A 21,651-nucleotide genomic window follows, 5' to 3' on the forward strand; every position below is an offset into this window, starting at 1 on the left:
TTAACAAAAAACAACCACCAACCGGTCCAGTCAGAAGTTTGAATGTGCAAAAAACAAAAACATGACATTGAACGGTCAGAATATACAATGTGAAATCTTGGCGTGATGTTTTTGATGGTTTACTTTTTGATGTGAGCGAATTTGGTGAAGCCCAAAAGTGAGACTTGACGATTTATTACCAAAAAAATGATCTTAAAAAAAGTCCAGCAGTAGTAGGTTTCATTTTTTAATTGTCCAACATGAGCCACACAATTGGCACAAATGCGTGACTTTTGACTGAAGTTCTGAAGTGGATTGAGTGGTAGATGACTGTATTCCATAATGGACCAAGGAACTTTTGGAAGGATGTATGACGAGCCACAAGGACAACACCAGCCAGAATATTACGCTACTTCAGACTCCAGACCCAAAATCACGGCTCACGGCTCAAGTTTTGGCTGCATTGCGATCGCCTTTGCTTCTGACATGGTACACCTATGTACTGATTGAAAAATGTGTCAAATGCAGATGACAAATTTCCCTCTGAGACAACATAAGTATTCCTAAATGATTTTTAAATTGCAAAATTGTATTTTCTTGGCACACAAATGTTCAAATGCTGCATTCCAGTTGGCCTCTGAAGTTGGATTTTACGAGTGTCGATTTAAACAGGGACACCCTTTTGTCATGCAATTCACTGTTGAAAAGAGTTTGAGAAAACAACATGGCGGCACCCTGTGTTAGAAGTACTTAAATATAATTGGCAAATTTTTATATATTATTATACTAAGGATAGTGGGCTGGTGCCTAACCTTAATACATCTCACATTGGATGATGAATGTACACCATGTACCAATTATCCTAGGAAAAATATTTTTGCTCCCTGAGGTAGACCGACTAATGCTACCAATGTTCACAACAAGCTAAAACGGTGCACTCTTTTTGACTTTATATTATTATCTTTATCATTTTATCTACATAAATATAACCTGTTCATGTGTATACAATTATTTACTTGATTATTTAATGACTTTTGCCAGCTTTCTAGCTTAAAGGTGCATTATGTAACATTTATCCAAAAACATGAGCTTGTTATTTGTGCATAACTGACCTTTTAGTGACCCAAAGGCTGTATGGGTGGTTAGCATGGCGCCTCTACTTTCCATAACATCGCTACAGTGCTCCAGGATCTATTGTTTCGTAGGTCAGCAGTGGAAACCTACCAGCTGACTCTAAAAACAATTGACCCTGGAGCTACCATGATGGAAAGTTAAGGCGCCAAGCTAAACTCACACAGCCGCTGGGTCACTGAAAGGTCAAATGCGCAATTATAAAACAAAAACACTAATAATAATTCACCAAAAGTTCCAGAATGTACCTTTAAATTATGTTTTTCTGTCATTAACATTAAACTCCGACTTGACAAACTAGCTTTCCCAGCTAGGATTTCCAACCGCCGAGGACAACTGGAACACAGCAAAAGATCAAGACCTGCAATACTCTGATATCCATGTCATTACCAAGTTGTTCAGTTTGATGGATTAACCCTGAGAGGAAGTGGTTTTATGTTATGGTTTGTGGGAGTTGAGCAAGGCGTACGAATACTGCAGCATCTTCCATGAACCCGGTTTCTTATGTTTGTAAACCAATGAGAAGCCGCACCTTGTTGGTCAGTCGTGGCCAACTTGCTGAGGCACATTACAACAGAGTTTGGATTGGAAAGTGAAACGAAACTTTCCCATTGACAGAGACCAACATAGGCTAAAAATCTATTTTGAAAGTAGAGGAAAGAGGCGAGGGATATATCCGTTAGCTGCTGGGTCGACTAACTACATCTTACACAATGTAGTGTCCAAATGTTTTAGTAACTCTAGTATTTCACATTTTGGTTTTGACGACAAAATATCTTGTCATCCAGGGTAACCTTATGCCATCAATTCCCATGAGGCCCTAATTTGGTAAAGATTTTCCATGGTTTCTGTGTTTCTGGTGGATTTGCTCTGGGTGGTCCTCTACAACCTCGTCAACATAAATCAAAGTAAATATGTTTTGGGCAGTCTTACAGGATTTCATTTCACTTCCCAATAAAGTTCCTTGGCCCATTCTGATGTGTACTACAGCAGGATACTCTTGAGACTGTTGATGTTGTGGTCTGGAGAGGAGACGACCATTTCTTGAAGGCACCATACTGTCCATTGGTCAGCGTGTTTGAGTGTTTGTGTGGGCCGCGCTGGGCACATGCATACCGAAGTCCGACCAGATAGTCCGGTGTCCGCCCACAAGGCATCACCATGACAACTAAGGCAAAAAATCTCTCGACGACAAATCAGAAAAGCAGGATTTGTTTTCATTTTCCAAACATTTTTTGTTTTGTTTTTTTGCTGCAGCTAAAATCCTCACAATAATCATGATAATAATCTCTATTCAATAAATTATCTATACTGTACAATTATTTCACCATAGCAACAAAAACTTTCCAAAGTAAAGCTATCCAAATCGAGAGCGGCGAAACACAGCCACGTGGATTGCTCCCAAGAAACGGGAGATCTTGCTAAAACAAACGAGAGCGACGTCAATACGCAGGAAGAGAGGAACGGAGTCTGATGAAGAGGGAGGAAAAAAAGGTTTCCAGCGAAAGCAACAACAAAAAGTCCACGCCGTTTTCCTGGAGAAAGAGTGATTTTCTCTGAGTAGAACAGAGGAAAGATGGTCCTGATTTGAAATGGTTACTGCGCGCCCTCTTCATCCACGTAAGTCGACGGGAACCATCCGATCTGCAACACACAAACAAATACTTCAAATTCACTTAACAAAAAGAAACATGTAATCTCAAGCTGATTTATAAAAAGGTTTATCTTAAAGTGAGCACTTTATTTTGCTGTCTCTTTATATGTAAATGCTGCCCTGATTTATTTTATAGACTATATTTATTTAAATGTGCAACTTACGGAGCTTTGTTAGACAGTGTTTATGTTTACATTTTATAGTGAGTTTTCAATAAAACTACTCGTATGTGACTTTGACTGAACATTTCCTTTCACAGCTCTCACTTTGCGGAAAAAATATCGGGATACACATCGTATATCGATATTCAAGCAAAATATATCGGGATATGACTTTTGGTCCATATCGCCCTGAGCAGAGGGTGAATGCCTTTGACAGAACAACCATTCTGATGGGGAAATGACAGATGTTCACTATCGTTCAAACCAGAGAGGAGCACTTGGGACTTGGACTCGAGTCACTATGGTGCATGGTGGCACAGTGGTTAGTGTTCATGCTTCACAGCAAGAAGGTTCCAGATTCGTTCCCCTGCTGGAGTGGTTCTCCTGCTTGTTTCTCCTACCACTACAAATATGGCCAGGATGAATGATGTCTCTGTGTGTGTGTGTGTGTGTGTGTGTGTGTGTGTGTGTGTGTGTGTGTGTGTGTGTGTGTGTGTGTGTGTGTGTGTGTGTGTGTGTGCGTGCGTGCGTGTGCGTGTGCGTGTGCGTGTGCGTGTGCGTGTGCGTGTGCGTGCGTGCGTGCGCGTGCGCGTGCGTGTGGGTGTGTGTGTGTGTGTGAATGAATAATGGTGATGGTCAGAGGGTCTGTTGCAGCAGATGTGTGCAGTCATGCTTCTGTCAGTCTACCCCATGTGAAACTGAAGCTACATACAGTACATAGCTCACACCACCACCGTGTGTGGAGTGAACGAAGAACAAATCCCCTGCACTGTGTGAAGGGCTATGGCTGACATGGCATGTGAAAAGGGAATAGAAATAAGCTTCCAATATTGTTTCCATTATTTCCATTATTGTGGCTTGTTTCTGCCGGGCACATCCCTGTCTCTCCTCCTCTTTGCTGACTCATTGTGAGCACACTGGTCAGGCCTGGCTTGGTCGATGTTGTGAACGCATGATTCGGACATTTGCTCTTCTTTGTTATAGTGCACCGCGGTATAATTTATGAAGTATAAGCGTTACAGCGTGAGTGAAGGAGGACAGCAGAGTTGGAAGAGGAGTTTGAGCTGGCTGAGTGAGTTAAGCTACTACTCAAATACACATTTAAATTAAAGTGATTAGTGGTCCAATGGTTATCCCATTCATTTAGTGAATATTTTGTCAGCCAAATATCAAAAGCTACAGCCTGACCAGGAAAAGTTTGGACTCACAGCTGTACTTTTCATTTTCATACTCTTTTAATGATGTAGTCAGTCTCATGTGATGTGTGATATTAAGTCTCTTTTATAAATCCCACCATGTCACCAGATGATTGAACAGAATCAAAGCACAGTGGGTCAAATCTCTCACTTCATGTGTCAAAGGGTAGAACTCCAGATGGATTTAGAAATAAAAGAACAGGAAGTGAGATGTCAGGGGTGAGTTAAGAAGTTTTGAAAATTGATCGACACAGGTCCAGACTTTTATGGTTGTATGTTGTTTTTCCCCCCAAGTTTTTAGTTATGGAATGACGTTTCTTTACTAAAAACAAACCTGGAGTTGTGCTTTATTCCATTGCTGCATTACTACAACTTCAACTAACTTGGGGAGATGTTCACTGTCAATGGTATCTCCCAATTCAAGACCAATGAACGAAAAGTGCGATGCAAAAGTTTGATTTTTTTTCCCCCTCAATACCCCATTGACTGTATTCACACACTTTTACATTACGACTGAAACAACAAATCGATTTACTGACAACTAATTGATTACTGAAATATTTGACAACTACTTTAATAATCGTTCTCTGGTAAATATTTAGAAACTGAAAAATAATATGAGAATTTTGCATTTTTGATGAAAAACGACATTGCTTTAAAAGTTAGGGTGTGTAGAGTGTTTTGTATGTCGTATAATTCATAAATTATCTGCCTGTGTCCATAGAAATGAGATGGCAGATCCCAAGAGACATTCCATTCTTAATCTGAGGACATTTACGAGGCATTTAAAAAGCTGTTCAGTTGCTGCGCAGCCTTCAAAATGTTCCGTCAAAGCTAAAAAATATTCCGTAAATGACGGAGAGTTTTTGGTTCATGTAACCTCTGTTACTAGCTCCAAAATGGTTTTGGTAAAAGGATTGTTTATTGGATCTTTTTTTTTCTTTTTCCCCAGTCGGTGTGCTTCCTGCCTCACCCGTCCGTTGGCCTCTCCCTTCCACCAGCCCTGGTCTCCTCCGATCTTGCTGTAGATCTTCACGATGTCTCCTTCCCTCAATGACAGCTCCCTCATGTCCCGGGCTGCGAAGTTATACCTGGCAACCGCCGTGCTCACCACCCTGGGAGTAAACACTGCCACAACAACACACAAGAAAACTCCATTTAGTTTCCACTATGCACTCCTATACTCGAAAATCCTGTTTGTTTCACAATTTGTTAATTAACGGTCCAGCTCTCTGTGGAGACACAGGGGCAACACAATGGCAATAATGAGTTGCGTTGTAGAAGTGCCAACATGGAACGAGAAATGATGGGCAGAGGACATAGTGTTTCATCGTGTGAGGAGGAAATTACTTTTTTTTTTCTTTATTTAATGAGTGAATGTCTTCCTGGGAAAATGTCTCTGAAAATGGATCAGGCTGAGTGGTATTGCAAAAGCACATGCTGACTAGGAAATTGCAGGCAAAGAGGCAGGAAAGAAGCAAGAAGAGAGGTGGGTTGAGTAGTCAATATGCTGGTTCACAGGTAGTCGACCGTACACTGCAGCATTATATATAATGCTCAGTCGCGGTGAATGATGATGAGTGGAAGAGTCAGAGAGTCATGTCCTGTAGTGTGTAATGGGTCAACAACTGGATTCATGTTTGGAACGTGTCACATTGGCCCAGAGCCGTCTTAACCAATGGGCTAGCAGGGGCTGGAGCCCAGGGGCCTACCGTATTCAAGGGCCTATCACGGCGGCTCCGGAGCCGCATGCGGCTCTTCGGCCTCCTTGTAGTGGCTCTTTGTCCCACTGATACAGCAGATACACGCCTGCAGATACACGCCTGCAGATACAAACCTGCAGATACACGCCTGCAGATACACGCCTGCAGATACACGCCTGCAGATACAGGCCTGCAGATACACGCCTGCAGATACAGGCCTGCAGATACACGCCTGCAGATACACGCCTGCAGATACACGCCTGCAGATACAGGCCTGCAGATACACGCCTGCAGATACAGGCCTGCAGATACACGCCTGCAGATACAGGCCTGCAGATACACGCCTGCAGATACAGGCCTGCAGATACACGCCTGCAGATACAGGCCTGCAGATACACGCCTGCAGATACAGGCCTGCAGATACAGGCAAAGCGCACGTTCTAAAACATGCTTTTGCCGCTCGGTCGTATTATTCAGAAACTACGACGCTGAAGGGCTGAAAAAAAGAGTGTCTGCCACTGAAATAGCTTTAAATCCCGTTAGTTTAATAACCATTCTACATTAGCTTTATAAAAATGCTTTGAGGAAGTTTATGTCAAAATAGGTCATTTTTCATATTATAATTTATAGCCTATTTTTTAAATGAATTGATAAGTGAAACGGTACAGAACCGCATCAACTATCAATGGTATGAACATCGCTAAAAAAAATTATGGGGCGGGGCTACAATTCTGTTTACGCTCCGGGGCCTATGGGCACATAAAGGTGGGCCTGCATGGGCCACGGAAAGATGAGATAAAACCTCAGTCGCAGTACAACATGTTTGGAGTTTTAAGCCCAATTTCAGATGTGCACGCCAGACTGCACATTATACACTGAGCCACGTTTTGCCGACAGTGATCACATGACATGGTTGACCAAACTGGAACCACACATGTTTCAAATGTTTTTGGCAAGGTTTGAACTGGCTGGTAAATGGTTGGTGGGCACACACTTTACCCATATGGACAAGAAAATAACTAGTCGTGTTAAATAAGTTGCCAAACTGGCAAAACTGGCCAAAATGTTCCATTGCATGTTGTTTTCTTCCATGGTTTCTATAAATGGAATAGGCTCAGCAGTAAAAAACATGCTGAGGTTTTGTGTTCAAGATATTCCAGTCAATTAGGAGTTTTTTTCAGACGACTTTTATGTCATAAGAAAGGGTGGGAGCATCCTGCAGATAGACTGAACATGTGGAATCATCCTTGTTCTCGCCGTTTAATGTGAAAACTCATTATATACAAATTGGCAGATAGGAGGTTTTGCTTTTTGTTTGGCCATCGATATGCAGGTAATGGAAGCGGGGATGAGTAAGTGCGGTGGAGTACGATGAACGAAAATTGTATGTGAGAAAAATGAGGAGCAAAGGGTTTCAACGTGTGGAGAGTACACGTTTTTTTTTTTATTCGATGAGTGAATGTCAGGCTCAGTGGTAATGGAAAAAGCTCACGCAGATTATGAAATTGCAGGTAGTAGGAGGCCGGAAGGGACAAAGGGAGTAGCAGTGTGACACAGTCACACATTTCAACCAGGTAAGCTAATTGTTATTTAAAAAAAATTAATTAATCTCAGTGGGACTATCCTGGTTAAACAAAGGTCAATACAAAAAAAAAAAAAAAATCATATCACTAAATTAGAAGCTAAATGTACCTATCGAAATACTTAGTTTTCATCAATGCTAGTGTTAAAAAACAGTTCTTGTCCAGTCAAAAAAAAAAAAAAGATCCGAGGCACTCTAACTTACAAATATATGCCCTTGTTTTGCCTAACGGAACATGAAAATGACCCAATAATACAGTGAATTTTCAGGCTTCGAGGCCGCACGCCTTTCCTGTAGCAGCAGTCCACAGTAAAGCGGAACTAAACACCCGACACCACAGACATTTTCAGTTCAAAAAGCGCTGCCGATGTGTGTCTATCAAGCAATTGAAATACGCAATTATGTTACCAGGATGACGACAGCTAACACTAAACTAAAAAAGTAGCAGTGTTTAACTAAAAAGCTCACATTAGACGATAAAAGACCACCTGAACGCACCATAACTGTGCGGTTACGTAAGAGATGATGCACAACGACGTGTCCATTATCAGAAACAACAGAACGACGTGGAGGCGTGAACCGTCCCACACAAAGTTATTCTGCATTATCCTGTTTATACCATGGTCCCGCAAAGCTAAGTTAGTAATAACTTAACTGATTAATAACGTAATGAGCTCAGTTAATTAAGTAAGGGATAATGTATAGAACGCTGGTCATTATCGGGAAAATAAGCACCGACAGGGCGAACCGGACCCCGACGCGATTATTATACGGCCATTATAAGGCTTATTATACGGCCATTTGCCAACTGAACACACAACATAAACTTCGTACGCTTTTATGAAGGTCAAAAGGTTTATTTAATGACTTCCGCGACAAATAGTTCCCAAAAGTTTGCGCGTTGCTACGCAACGTTTTGCTAGGAGCAGCAAGGCTAGTAGCTAGCCTAGCTACTTAGTTGAAGGCGCAGTTGGAGTGGAGAAATGGTGGTGAATCTCTGGGTGAGTTGAAAGTCAGACTCACGCTAACTTCACGAGCAATTCCCCGACTTCTCTCGCAGTGACGGGAACAGATAGTGTCGCTACTACGTACACGCGGAGTGATATGAAAGCACAAACTCCGTTGCCATTGGCAGCGGTCATTATTTTTCTCAGAGGTCCTTTATCAGAAAATAATGACCGGTAGAACGTTGGGAAATCCCATTCAAATCAACGGAGCTTCTACTTACGTTGTGAAGAGCCGTATAATAACTTAAGTTAATAAATTGTGTCAAAAAAAAAAAATCTGGGATATAAATAATTCATATCAATTATGTGATTGAGATGAATAATTCTCCTGTTTTATGAATATGTAACAAATTAGCATAACAGTAATATTGTCACTGAGGATTATGAATTTAAAATAAAAGTTAGAGTAAGAGAGGTACAACAATGTACAGATGACAGCTTCAGAATCTTTTATATAAAAAAAGCTGCATGCTCCGGCAAAACAATATAAATAAATACATGACGCCAAAAATAAAAAAAAGCTCTACTCATTACTCCCCTCCTTTGAAGCAATAAAGCCAAAATAAAAATGTACTCAAAAATATAATGAAAAGTACATTTTTTGAGAAAAAAATCTAAAAAATGGAACTCAACTGCAAACTGGAGTACCTGACCAGAAGGGGGCAGCGGTGGGAGAGGAGGAGAAGTTGAGGCCTTGCGGGCTGAGGAAGGAGAAGTTGTAGGAGGCGCAGGTTGCGGCTGGTGAGCGGCATACAACAAAAGAAGAGAAGAGAGCAGCAGTAAAGCAGCACGTAGAAGGAAAACATGCCCAGCTCACAAGCACAGGTCTTAAACACCAGAGCATTCGCAGAACAAGGAGGATCAAGGGACGGTAGCATTAGCGAAGGTAGCAAAGAAGGGCATTTTCTCTACGTTTTAGATGCATGTTGTGTTTCATTAAAAAACTCAGAGAAACATGAAAAAGATAACAATAAAAAGGCTAGAAAGGTTTATATTGTAGGTTATTAAAAGCAAAATAAACTGCTGTAAACATTTTAATGTTGTCTACACAGGCACCGGCGTCACACAAGGAGCCAATTCCCCCTTTCCGAAATACGTGTTAGGTCAAACAAGTGAGAACTGTCCGAAGTGTACAATATATTTAGGACAAAAAATAAATAAAAAAAATGTTTAAATAAAATGGGTACAGAGCCTTTAAATATCTATCAGATAATGCAATTTTTGACCTAACATAGATACAGACGGCATCTCGTCATAGAAGGGGGCGTGGCTTCGCCGAAGGGGAAAATAGAATCTTTAGAGAAACACAATTTTCCACTCTTTTTAGCCATTTTCTGGTGGAATATGAACTTATTTATCACATGTAAATAAAGTCAAGTGTAAATCGGGCCCATATGGATATTTTGTCATAACAGATTGTTCAGTAGAAGTGAAAAAACGGCAGTTGTAGCAAGCGCGAGCTAACCGTTAGCATTAGCCCGATGCTAACATGTAGCATCAAGTTAGCATTCTCCGTTATTCATGTATTTATGGGCTGTTGAACCACTTTGCTCCTCCCCATGTCTTTGTTTGATTATTTAGAAGAAAACTATATTCATATTTCAGCATTTGTTACTGTAGTTTTTGAATAATTAGAGAAAATGTACATTTTTTCAAAATTGTTTTCCCCCTTAACTGTTTTCAAAAATGACCATATATGGGCGATTCCAGAGATGCCGTCTGTATCTATAGCAAAAGCTGTTCATAGACAGGACCTTATTTTATATCAAAAAGCAAAAATCTATGCATTAGGATAGATTAGAAAGAGCTTATATTTTTGTAGCTCTTTTTTCACCTCAAAGCTGCCCTCAGCTCTTCTTTTGGTCAGTAGGTGTCCGTAGTGAACCCTGCCCTGTGCGTCTGTGGTAGTTACCTGGTGACCTGGTGCTGCCCCGTGTCAGCGACCTCTCCCTGGACTTGTACGGATACCTCAGTGTTGTGTCCAGCTGCTTGAAGCTCTCCTTTAGAGAATGTGCCTGATAGTACTCCACCAGTTCCTGAAGCATTGATCAACAGAAAAGTCATCCAACAAAGTGTATCAAACGAAAAAAATGCATGTCAAGTTCTCACGCTTTTCTGTACTAACTTCTACTTAATTCAAGGCGATGATATAATATGAAAGGAGTCTGGGTTTCTCATAAATTCCATACATAACTTATGAATATATACGAGCTAATCCTTCACATTATATACGAGCTAATCCTTTGCAAATAGCATTTCCAAATCGTTGTGCATTTCTCTCACATTAGCCCTGTCAATCTCTTTTTAATACTAAATGAGTTCGCAATCTTTTGTAGCTTTTCCATCATGTCAGCATTTGCACTCGATCAGACTGCAGGACAATAATACAAAGTAGCAGAGTGCTCGAGGGAGCTTCAGTGCATGTCGATTAAAAAAAAGGTGCGCATTATTTCATAGAAGCTATTAAACCGCTTCATTCGATGGAAACGTTGTTTATGTGCGGTCTCCATGGTTTTCATTGGGAGCAGTCCTCACCAATAAGCTCTCAAACTTCTTGGCCTCTGTGATGTGGATCCAACTGTCCTTCTCGACCACTTTGATGTGTTTGACTTCATCGTTGAACCTGAGAAAACAGAGAGGACAGAGTTCAACAGTGGAAACAGGAGTGTGCTGTTCAGTGTATAAATGCGTTGCTGCGTCTCGTCGCGTCGTTGCAGAAAGTTCACTGTCCTCTTGCGTTTCCGGAGCTCAAGAGTGTCAATACTTGAAAGCAATAAAAGCACATCATTCAAAATGTGATTCAAGTCAAAAAGCAAGTAGTAAAAGACGCAATATATATTGAATTTGAGTCTGTGTCTCCTCTGACCACCACCATTCACTCTCACCCTCAAACGAGCACAGCTTCAAAAGTGCTACGAGAAAAAATGTTTATATTCTGAGAGCCTTTGGAGCGGCTGCAAAACAGTGGAATTTATTGGTATAGCTCCTTTCACAGACATGGCCACAAAGAGCTTTAGATGGGACAAACTGAACACATTTATTACAGCCTTAACCCCTACTCGCACAGGATTAGAATTACCTGAGGATGTCGGCAAAGCTGAAATTACCCGAGGACGTCAGGCAACTTTTATGTGCATTCGTATGGGATAAGTAACGTCGTAATTCAGAGGTTTTTTCCTTTTTCCCAGAAACAATGGCTAGCTAATGAACGCTGAATATTGACAACAAGCCTTTTAGCCATCCGTGATGCGAACGCTGACTTATCAGGTCTGTTTAGCGAGAAAGGCTATTTCTGAGTCGCTGAGGTGAACAACATCAGGTCTGTAGGATTTGGCTCTTTTCATATAACACTGTCCTTTCTCCTTTAATCTGTTCGCTCTGAAACAACCTCCTACAGCTAAACTTTGCACCAAACGCATGCATCCAAACCTTCCCTGAGAGTCTCCATGTTAATTTGCCTAACGTCGCCATGACAACGGGGCTGTACTTTCACACAGGCCATCCGCACCGGCTAGATTTAGATATACTGTATGATCTTCAATGATCCACGGTGTTTCACAGTTTAGGGGGGCCCCTACACTCAATGGCACTGGTGAGAACACTGTTGAAGAAATGCAAATTGTTCTCTTCTCTAATATCACTTTATCCAATCCACTTTATTTGTATCGCACATTCAACCGACAAAAATGTTTCCAAAGTGCTGCCCATGAGATCCTAAAAACAGATGCAATACTTATTAGCTCTGCCGCAAAAGAGACAGATTCAAAATTAAACAAAAGAGAATACACTAAAACCTGCATAAAACAATAAATAGTTCGTAAAAGACATGAATAAAAATAAAATGGATAAAACAATAAAATCATTAAAAACAATGGATAAAACAATAAAACAAACAAGATCAAATAAATAAAAGACACGGGGACCACACAACTCACGCGGTGTTAAAAAATGGGTCTTAAGACGAGATTTAAAACACTCCACCATGGGGGCCGTTCGGACGTGGGGGGGCAGAGCGTTCCGCAGCTTTGGGCCGACAACGGAGAACGCTCTGTCCCCTCTGGTTTAGCGTAAACAATTCGTCATAATCCGGCATCACAGCTCTGGAAAATGAAGCAGGGCTCAAGGAGACTGCTCCGTGACCTTCAGGTCGTCAGCATTAATAAAATATCGAAGCACAGCAGTGAGACTAAAAGCTTTTTTCTCCTGGGAGCCCCATCCCTTAAAGGGACTATACAGAGTTTAAAATGTAAAAAGTATTTTCCTCCCCTACATGTTCCAACAATGGCAACAATGTCCTAATGTGTAGAATGAGCCCCGATTTGTTCACCACAACTGCCTCTAAAATCAACTCAAAAAGGCGTCACGCACAAGCTTAATATATAAACTGCAGTTACGCATAAGACCTGAGGTGGCAGCAGAGTATAAAAATGACAAACTTGCATCTAGTCCCTTTAAAGGTGCATTATGCAACTTTTTCTGTGAAAAAACTAAGGATATTTGTGTGTATTTGACCTTGTAGTGACCTAGTAGCTGTATGAGTGGTCAGCATGGCGCCTTTACTTTCCATCACGGTGGTCTCTCAACGCTCCAGAATTAATTGTTTTCTGGTGAGAGGGTCCGTCAGCAGTGAAAACCTACCACACAAGTGATCCTGGAGCGTCCTAAAGACCACTGTGATGGAATGTGAAGGCGCCATGCTGACCACTGGGTAACTACAAGGCCAAATACGCACAAAGATCAACTTTTCTTCCACATGAAAAGTTGCATAAGGCACCTTTAATACTGAAGACTTACTTTTCTTTACTTTTCTCTTTCTTACTTGATGCTAATGGCGTATCTCTCGGCCTCTGCCGTCCTCTCGCGGATCAGGTACGTCCCACTGCAGTGGGACTTGAGGAGGTTGTCCGCCTGCTGCCTCTCCATGTTCCCCGCAAACCTGTGGAGAAACGTGCACACCGTGACCTCCAACTGCAGCGGATGGTGGGCTGACTTTGAATAGGTAGATTATGTTTATTTGATCACTTCTAAAAGGGGTATTATGACTGCAACAATTACACTTTTAAATCCATCTTCATTTCTTAATGCTAAAGTTTGCACAGTTATTTAACAGTTACATATAGTACTAGTAGTAATTTTTAAACAAAGTGTTTTCCTTTAAAGATGCACTATGCAACTATATATATATGATACGTATGACCTTTCAGTGACCCAGCGGACACTTGAGTATTGCATAGCATCTTTACTTATCATTCTGATGCCCTGTAGGACACTCCAGGGTAAAAAATAAAATAAAATAAAATAAATCACTGAACCGTAACCATGGTTACATATACATTCCATTCCAAAAACCTACCAGAAATCCTAAAAAACCTGAAATAAAATTTATCCTGAAGCATCACAGGAGCCACCGTGATGGTAAGTAAAGGTGCTAAGCTAATCACCCATACAGCCACTGGGTCACTGAAATACGCACAAATGTCAACTTTTTTTACATAAAAAGTTGCCTAGTGCACCTTTAAATGGACATATGCTGCATAATTCTGTTGGGCACTCCAGTATAGATATTTTATGCTCTGTACTTCGACATTGAAACACAGTGGGCAGGGCTGTTTAGGATATTGCCTGGAGCCCCCTCTGTAGGCAGCAGAGGGAATGATTCCGTGAAAACAACAAAAATGAACACATTAAGAACAATTTAGGGTAACACTTTAGATTACATGTGTAGGTCCAGGAGATTAAAAAGTAGTTACACATGTTAGTACAGGAGGTAATTATTCAATAAAGTGTAACAGCTAAAGCGCAAATACACCATACCTGATGCAGGGTTTATGCAGGCTGTTTAATTCCATTTTTAATGCCCATAGTACATTTCAATGCCACAAACACAGAAAAAAATGGCTGCATATTTCATTTCTTAAGATTTGCAATTGGAAAAAACAGGAAACTTAAAAAAAAAAAAAAAAAAGTCAATTTCAGCCAAAGCTGAAGCTGAATATGTTTTAGCCCAAAGTTTTCATATTATTTGTGAAATTATATGGTAAAATTGTTTTTCAGAGAAATTTAGATTTAATGCCAGTTTGAATCCAATTTAATGTTTAATGACATTTAAGTACCTGATTTTGGCACAATGTCCTACTGACTTTTAATGCCCCACATTATATAATGTAAATGTGTAATTACACATGAGCTGTAATCTAAAGAGAGACTCTATGGACCTTTATTACACCTACATGTTGTACATGTTGTCGACGGAAATTCCATGTCAATTTAGTACTAACTAATCTAATTTAAAAGTATCTTTGTTTCCTTTACATTTATAATATTATAAACATATTGAATACCGCTTCTCTCACATGGGCAAAGCACACGCCTGATTTTTGTGACTGAATGAAAAGGATTTGAGGCTATTTCAAACTGCGACAGTGACAATTTCAGATGTTTTAGTCCCTTCTTTTCATTTTTGATTTGGTCTTTATTAGTCTACAAAAAATATCCGGAGATTTTAGTCATATTTTTTGGTCATAGTCTAATTTTAGTCAGCAAATATAATACATTACTTTGATTAAAATGATGACAAAATATTTTAAATGAAGAAGTGCTGTGCACTGTTGAACAATCTGATGTTTAAATGATGACACAAAAACCAATATTGGAGCATTTCTGCAATAGACGCAGAAACGGCTAAAATGAACAGGAATACTCAAATCTGGGTCTCTAAGTACATGAAGTAAAATACTGCTCCGTATGGAGGTTTGGACGTTATAACGAGCTCGTTCTACATGATGCGTCTCATTTTTGCTCCGATATGTTTCCTTTAAAGCTGAAGATAATCCAAAGCCTTACCAAGGGTAGCCGTAGTAGTCTCCATCCCGCGAAGACGTCCGACTTGAAAGGGACTGGAATGGCTGCCATAGATACTACAGGTTAATGACAGCAGCACAGTAAGCACACTGGGTATCAAGGGAATAATCACGTGGCCTCTGTCGTGCACAAGTGTCCTGATATATGTGCAAGTGTAGAGTGCTGAATAAGCATGCTGAAGTACCTTAGGGTCCAAACAGGGCTTTACACACGAGCTGGGAAAGAAACCACTCTTTTGTGTTTGCATCATCCTCCCCTGCAAAACATAGAGCACAGTCGGATAATTAGAACAGTATATGATCACATGAGAAGGAGTTTTGGGGATATACAAATATGCACCGGTCCACCTTAGATGCATGTTATTCATAGTGCAAACTGTTTGTTTCACAATTTCTAGGATTGATTTAAAGGCATTTGTCTTTTTCCAGCAAAGTTTTCAGTGAGACTGTTGGTCAGGTGGACGTCTGATGTTCTGTTTTAAACTCTATTTGTTGCAATAGCAACCATTGGCAAATCTTCTCCCTTCAGTACTAGCTAGTTGAATTATCGTGTTATCTTTTATTTTAATTTTATTTCTATGTAACAAATTGTTGGTCAACTGAAGTTGTTTTTAAATGTGCTATACAACTAAACTTGAATTTAATTTAATCATTAACATGAAATGAAACTTAAAGTTGTTTTCCCCAGTTTTCAGCCCACAGTCGTTTTGTGTGACGTGGGCAAATTCACAGACTTCAGACAGGGCCATTTTTAGTATGTGCCAGGCTAAAAATGACATGCTCTTAGCTCCGTGATTCAGGTCATGTCAGAGTGCCCCAGACCAATGCTGCTCAAGTCCTTATCCCTCAATGCAATGCGCATTTCTCCAAGCATCTATTACATGATAAAAGCCTGAAGGAAAGAGATAAATAGCCCAGTGTTGAAAGCTACGTGCGTAAAAGGACAGGCCAGCAACACACTATTGGTATTTCAGCAAAATATGGCCAGGTCACTCTTGCAAAAGAGATTGTAATACCCTTATATTACCTTTGAATACAAAATGCCAGCAGAGGGCACTCCATCTGCAAAATAAAACCATTTAGTACTGACTGAAAACAATTCCCTCCAACTTGCAAGTTGTTAAGTTCTCTAGAAATCTCCACTGCTGACTTGCTCCTCAAGATGGAGAAATGAAGCGCTCCTTGCACACCTGCACTTCACTCCTATTTAAGCCCTCTGGCTAATTGTTTCTCCCTTTCCCTCAGGGATGGCGAAGGCTGCATCTAAAAAGTGTAAATAAGCTCAGGAATATCCTTCTTCTCATCATTGACCCGGACGTGCGTCATTGTCAGCCATTACAAGGAGCACCCACATGTGTCAGTGCAGTTTGGAGGGAGTTAGGAACGGAGCTGTGATGGTTCCTATAATACCTTCTATAGCATAAGATGCTTGGGATGTTTCTCATCAGCCCATAAGAAGCTTAGAACAATCCAACAAACCACATCTCATTCAATAAAACTATGAGTAATGTCCTAAATATATGAAAGTGTAAAGCAGGTCATGCAGCGTTAGAGCCATAATTTTATAGGAAATCTATTAACTTATATAGCAACATTACACACTTTTGTTTACATTTGACAAGAACAAAACTTAAGCCACAGGACTAATTTGCAAAACCTCAACTGTGAAAGAACCTCAAGGTTGACCTTGTGACATTGGCCTCAGAGGTTAAGGAACAGGAGAAGGAGCTATTTGAGGCTATCAAGCGATTGTTCCAGCACTTTCGACACAGTTTGAAAGCCTCTCCACAGTGACATCTAGAGGAAATAAGTGAATACAACCGTATAGTGTTAAAGAGTTCAGCCATGTGTATTATTGTTCTTGTTGTGATAACAAAAAGACAAAGAAATCAAACAAAGCAATTGTCTTCATATCTAGTGGCTTAATGGCTTGCATCGGCCCTGTTTGCTCCACAACTAGAAAAACTAAATAAATCTGGCATAGTGCCTTTAACATACTGATGCATGTGCAAAAACCAATGGGAGAGAAAGGCGCTTCTCTATGGTCCTCATGGCGGGGAGCTGACATTGCTGTAATACCACCCCCTGCGGCCACGGGCGACTCCAAAAAACACCTGATGGACAGAATTCTAATGGGACTTCAGACCTCCCGAGAACAGCTTAAAAGCCTTTCTCAAAATCGTTTTATTCTTTCTAAAAGTCGCAATGACTCCTGGGGTAGTTGTTTTTGTATATCAGCCTGAACTAGTGGCATTTTCAGTGCATTGACTGGCTCTGTGGAGCTATGTGGAGCTATGTGGAGCTCTGGGAATCTTCACTCTGAATGGGGCTGAATAGGTATTCATCAATACCCTGAGGATGTTTGTTTCTTTTTTTTCTTTGAAGTGGAGTAAAAGCTTCAGGCCATTCAAATAACCAGAAGGTGCACTTCGGAGAAATGGGCAGGATGTGGTACTTCTTTTGCCCCGCTTAGCTCTCTCCAGTTCAAACAGGCCAAGGCCATCAACATCTCCCGAGCGGGTGTCTTTTATGAGTTCCCCAGCAGGTTTTAGTTTCTCTAATTTAGCTTCTTTTTCCTGCTAATTTTTTTTATTTTGTTCCATTCCTAAAGTTTGGTATTCCTTATTTTATTTTTCCAACTAACTTTTCAAGATTCTTCTAAGGCCATTGCTTACAAATGTAGTTTCTTCTCAGCTGCTTTTATAATTGTAGAGGTTTCCGCCCTGTACAGTAGAAAAGCTTTCACATTGGAATGAAAGATTCTGATCTTCATTCTCTGGGGGATGTATCGTGTACTCCAGGGATGGATTACAAAAAACCACCTGTTCATTATCCTTCCACTTTTAATACAATTCCCACAATCAGATCAAACGTCCTTTCATTATTACACAGACATGAATCCAAACTGAAATAAAGGCCGAAACACAGCAGGTTAATTCTCTAAAACTCTTACCTCCCACCAGGACGTGTCGGGGTCCCCTTTGAGCAGTTCGATGTAGTCCCCGGTCTGAAAGCAGAGGGGCACTTTACCCGGGGGAGTCGGCGTGCCGTGGTAGTTCCTGACCGCCACCATCTTTGGACCTGCAAACATCAAATAAACCCTCTCAAAATACTCCCTCCGAAAGAAGACGGGATCCCAACGCTCCCCCTGCGGATTTGCTGGTTGTTCTCACACGGCAACAGCAACGGCCGCTGCCTATACGCCCCGAAGTACAGATCTCTAGTACAAGTACAAGATCTCTCTTTTTTCAGATTTTCAGGCACAGAGCAGCGGTTGCAAGACTTCCACATCTAGCTGGACAGCACCAATTCAAACACCAAAATGAAGCCTCGGGTACAGTCACACACCAGTTCACTTCCTGGACTTGGCCAGCTCTGTGGATTCTGAAGGACTGGTACGCACGTCGATCTTTAGGAAAGACACGGACCGCATCACTGTCTCCAGATTTCACCCCAGGAGCCTCGTCTATTAACTACTTAATAGTTAATAGTCTATTAAATACTTCATAGACGAGGCTCCTGGACCGAGCACATTTTCTCCAGTTTGGTATTACCCAAATCTAAAAGCTGTCAAAATAACAAAACAAAAAAAATGTGTGACGGAAACGCAACAAAATACATGCATCTTCTCCTCGTGTCCGGTTTCCCCTACCACTAAAAACATGTATAATAGGTGAATCATCCAGCCAGGCGATTCTGACCATCAGCCTGGCTCCCCATCACAGAGATGGGTCCCAGTCCGCGGTACTGCAGGTTACCCCTGCGGCATCGAAGGATGGGTCAAATGCAGAGGACAAATTTTCCTACGGGGACAATAAAGTACCTTAAAGTCACACTTTTTTTCTCCATAGTTTGGCAGAGAGTGTGTCATATACTCTGGAGCGCAGAGCCACCTTATCCCATGGGCTAGCAGGGGCTGGAGCCCAGGGGCCTAGCATGGTCAAGGGCCTATCAGAATTAAGGATGTGATTTGTTGATTTTCATGTCAATCACTTCACTTTGCAGCATGACTAACCCTATGTGATGACTGTGCGCTCCTATGTGTGTACCTGGAGGAGGCCCGCCATACCTGGCCCAGAGGGATACATGTAGGAGTAGCAGGGTTAGGGTTTTTGTGGGATTTAGGGTTATAGGTTAGCGTTAGGGTTAGGGTTGGGGCCTATGGTTGCATTAAGGTGGGCCTGCTGGTGCGACTAATATGTGATCTTTTTTTGTAATTCAAATATATACTGTCACATGCCGCTAGAAGGCACTGCAGGCTAATCGAGCGGCAGAAAGAAAGTTTGGAGTGAGCGAGAAAGCGGAGGTTCCTCTTACCCACAATGAAGAAACAAAACAAAGCTAATCACGGGCTAAAAGCGCGACTGCGCCTAGTTCGTTGTTTATGCTTCATGGAGCTAACCCTCCATGCCTACCACATCCGTTGGCCGTGGTAGGCATTTTACATTTTCATATTTGATAAACATTTTATTAAAATCCTATAATCAGCAAAAACAATGTCCATAAACAGAGGATTGCTTCTCTTGCGCTGTAACAGATCTATCATTTTATAAAACCGAGTTAGAGGCCTGTATGCATCAGCTGCCTACCAAACATCCGGCGAAAATTGCGGAAGTAAACAATAACAGCGATCGCTCGTATACCGTACGCCTATTCAGCCTGTTGTTTTTTTCTTCATTAGACATTTTGTATAAAACGAGTGACTTATAGTCCGTAAAATCCGGTACACAAAACAAAAATGCACCAAAAAAAGGTGACACATGCCGGGGAAGCAACAACACAACAAAAAAAACAAATAGTAGAACAAATTTGACAAAAAAGTAATGGAAAAAAGCCACAAAAAACAACAAAGCAGCAGCAAAAATGTGCCAGGAAAGCAATTGAACAAAAAAGTGACAAAAGAGTGAAATAAACTAAAAAAACAATCAACAAAAACACAACAAAACTGTGCCAACAATGCAACAAAAAGTTTCAAATGAGGCATCACACTGTTGCTCTCCAGTCAAGAAGCTTTTAGATTTGGGTAACGCCGAACTGGAGACAATGCACTTGGATAACAGGCTAATCCTGTGTGCAAAGCAGTGTTAATTTTGTCGAATAAAATATTTAGTCTTAATTTTAGTCAAAGTGATATTTTTTCCGACTAAAATTGGACTAAAACTAAATTAAAAGTTTCTCATGAGACTAAAACTATGACTAAAATGTCCAGATATTTTAGTCGACTAAAATAAGACTAAATAAAAATGAAAGGGAGAGACTAAAATCATCCAAACGTCTATTGACCGTCTGAAAGAGCCTCAGATCATTTAAATTCACTGCCAAATGAACAGCTCTGATATTTGTTCATGTGGAGCAGCTCCATGAAGCAGAGGAACAAGATTAAACATGATTATAATGAATATTATCAACGCAAAGTCGACTAAATTAGTCTTAATTTTTTTTTTCTTTTTTTTTTTGACTAAATCTCGACTAAAATTAAATTACATTTTAGTCAAAAGACTAAGACTAAAACTAAAATAAAATATGTTGTCAAAATTAACACTGGTGCAAAGTTCCTGGAAAATCCCTATTTTACACCAACACCGAACAAACCAAAAGAACTTAAGCAAATGAAGTAAAAGAAAATATAGAAACTAAGAAACAACATGGCAATACTACTACCCTTTCAAGTACTCCAACCAGCAAAAATCAAGTGTCCAGAATCACATTTATTCTCTGGACATTAGGATTTGGAGGGACAAAAGCAAACAAAATTCACTGACATTATTCTAAATGGCATGTTTCACGTCAAAGGCGCTCAATTTCCAACAATCCAGAAGTCCAAGCCACAGTGCTGAAGCTCACGTGGCGTACCTAAATCCTCCACCAGATGGCAGTATGTGACCGTGTTTTGTAGATGACAACAGAAACTGGGCTCTTACCTGATGCCATGCCGGGCTCCTGGACGCAAACAAACAAAAACACTGATTTATTACCATGATACAAAACAATGTGTCACATTCTTATCAAATAAACATTCAAGGGAAACAATTGTGATGTCATCTGCACTCACCAAGTCGTGAGGATCTGAAACAAACACAGAGAGCAGAGACGAGGGACATTTAGTTCAACTGTAGGCATTATCGCTGACTGTAGACACAACATCTGCCTATCAAGGGATGCAGATGTTGGGCTTTAGCAATCGAATGTATTTTCCTGTTCATGTGCTGGGATGTGTGCGCCACTGTTGACTGACTGCTGTGTTAAATATTCAAATGACTTTTTGACTCACTGATTTTGCAGATGGTGATGATTTCCAGACACTCCTTGTGAGCGCCGGTCCCACATCGAGAGCAGAAGTAGCCCTGGTAGAAAATACCCCTAAAACAAAAGAGTCAA

General features: G+C 40.8%; 1 protein-coding gene across 10 annotated transcripts in view; it reads right to left on the reverse strand.

Moving 5' to 3' along the window:
- Positions 1-1,364: 1,364 nt before the first annotated feature.
- Positions 1,365-21,651, reverse strand: part of vav2 (vav 2 guanine nucleotide exchange factor) — a 308,481-nt gene continuing 288,194 nt past the window's right edge. For 5 of the 10 annotated variants that reach the window (XM_079582580.1, XM_079582579.1, XM_079582576.1 and 2 more), the window contains 12 exons: positions 21,545-21,633; positions 21,326-21,339; positions 21,195-21,213; positions 18,227-18,354; positions 15,459-15,530; positions 15,257-15,318; positions 13,233-13,349; positions 10,949-11,036; positions 10,326-10,449; positions 9,062-9,151; positions 5,095-5,249; positions 1,366-2,754 (listed from right to left, as the gene is read on the reverse strand). In XM_079582580.1, the coding sequence (XP_079438706.1) occupies positions 2,707-2,754; positions 5,095-5,249; positions 9,062-9,151; positions 10,326-10,449; positions 10,949-11,036; positions 13,233-13,349; positions 15,257-15,318; positions 15,459-15,530; positions 18,227-18,354; positions 21,195-21,213; positions 21,326-21,339; positions 21,545-21,633 (1,006 nt within the window). In that variant the 3' untranslated portion in view covers positions 1,366-2,706. Of the gene's footprint in view, positions 2,755-5,094; positions 5,250-9,046; positions 9,152-10,325; positions 10,450-10,948; positions 11,037-13,232; positions 13,350-15,256; positions 15,331-15,458; positions 15,531-18,226; positions 18,355-21,194; positions 21,214-21,325; positions 21,340-21,544; positions 21,634-21,651 lie in introns of all 10 variants that reach the window. The other 5 variants (XM_079582572.1, XM_079582573.1, XM_079582571.1 and 2 more) reach the window with 4 other exon arrangements.

The sequence above is a fragment of the Gobius niger genome, assembly GCF_951799975.1.
Source record: "Gobius niger genome assembly, chromosome: 2".
In the NCBI taxonomy this organism is placed as follows: domain Eukaryota; kingdom Metazoa; phylum Chordata; class Actinopteri; order Gobiiformes; family Gobiidae; genus Gobius; species Gobius niger.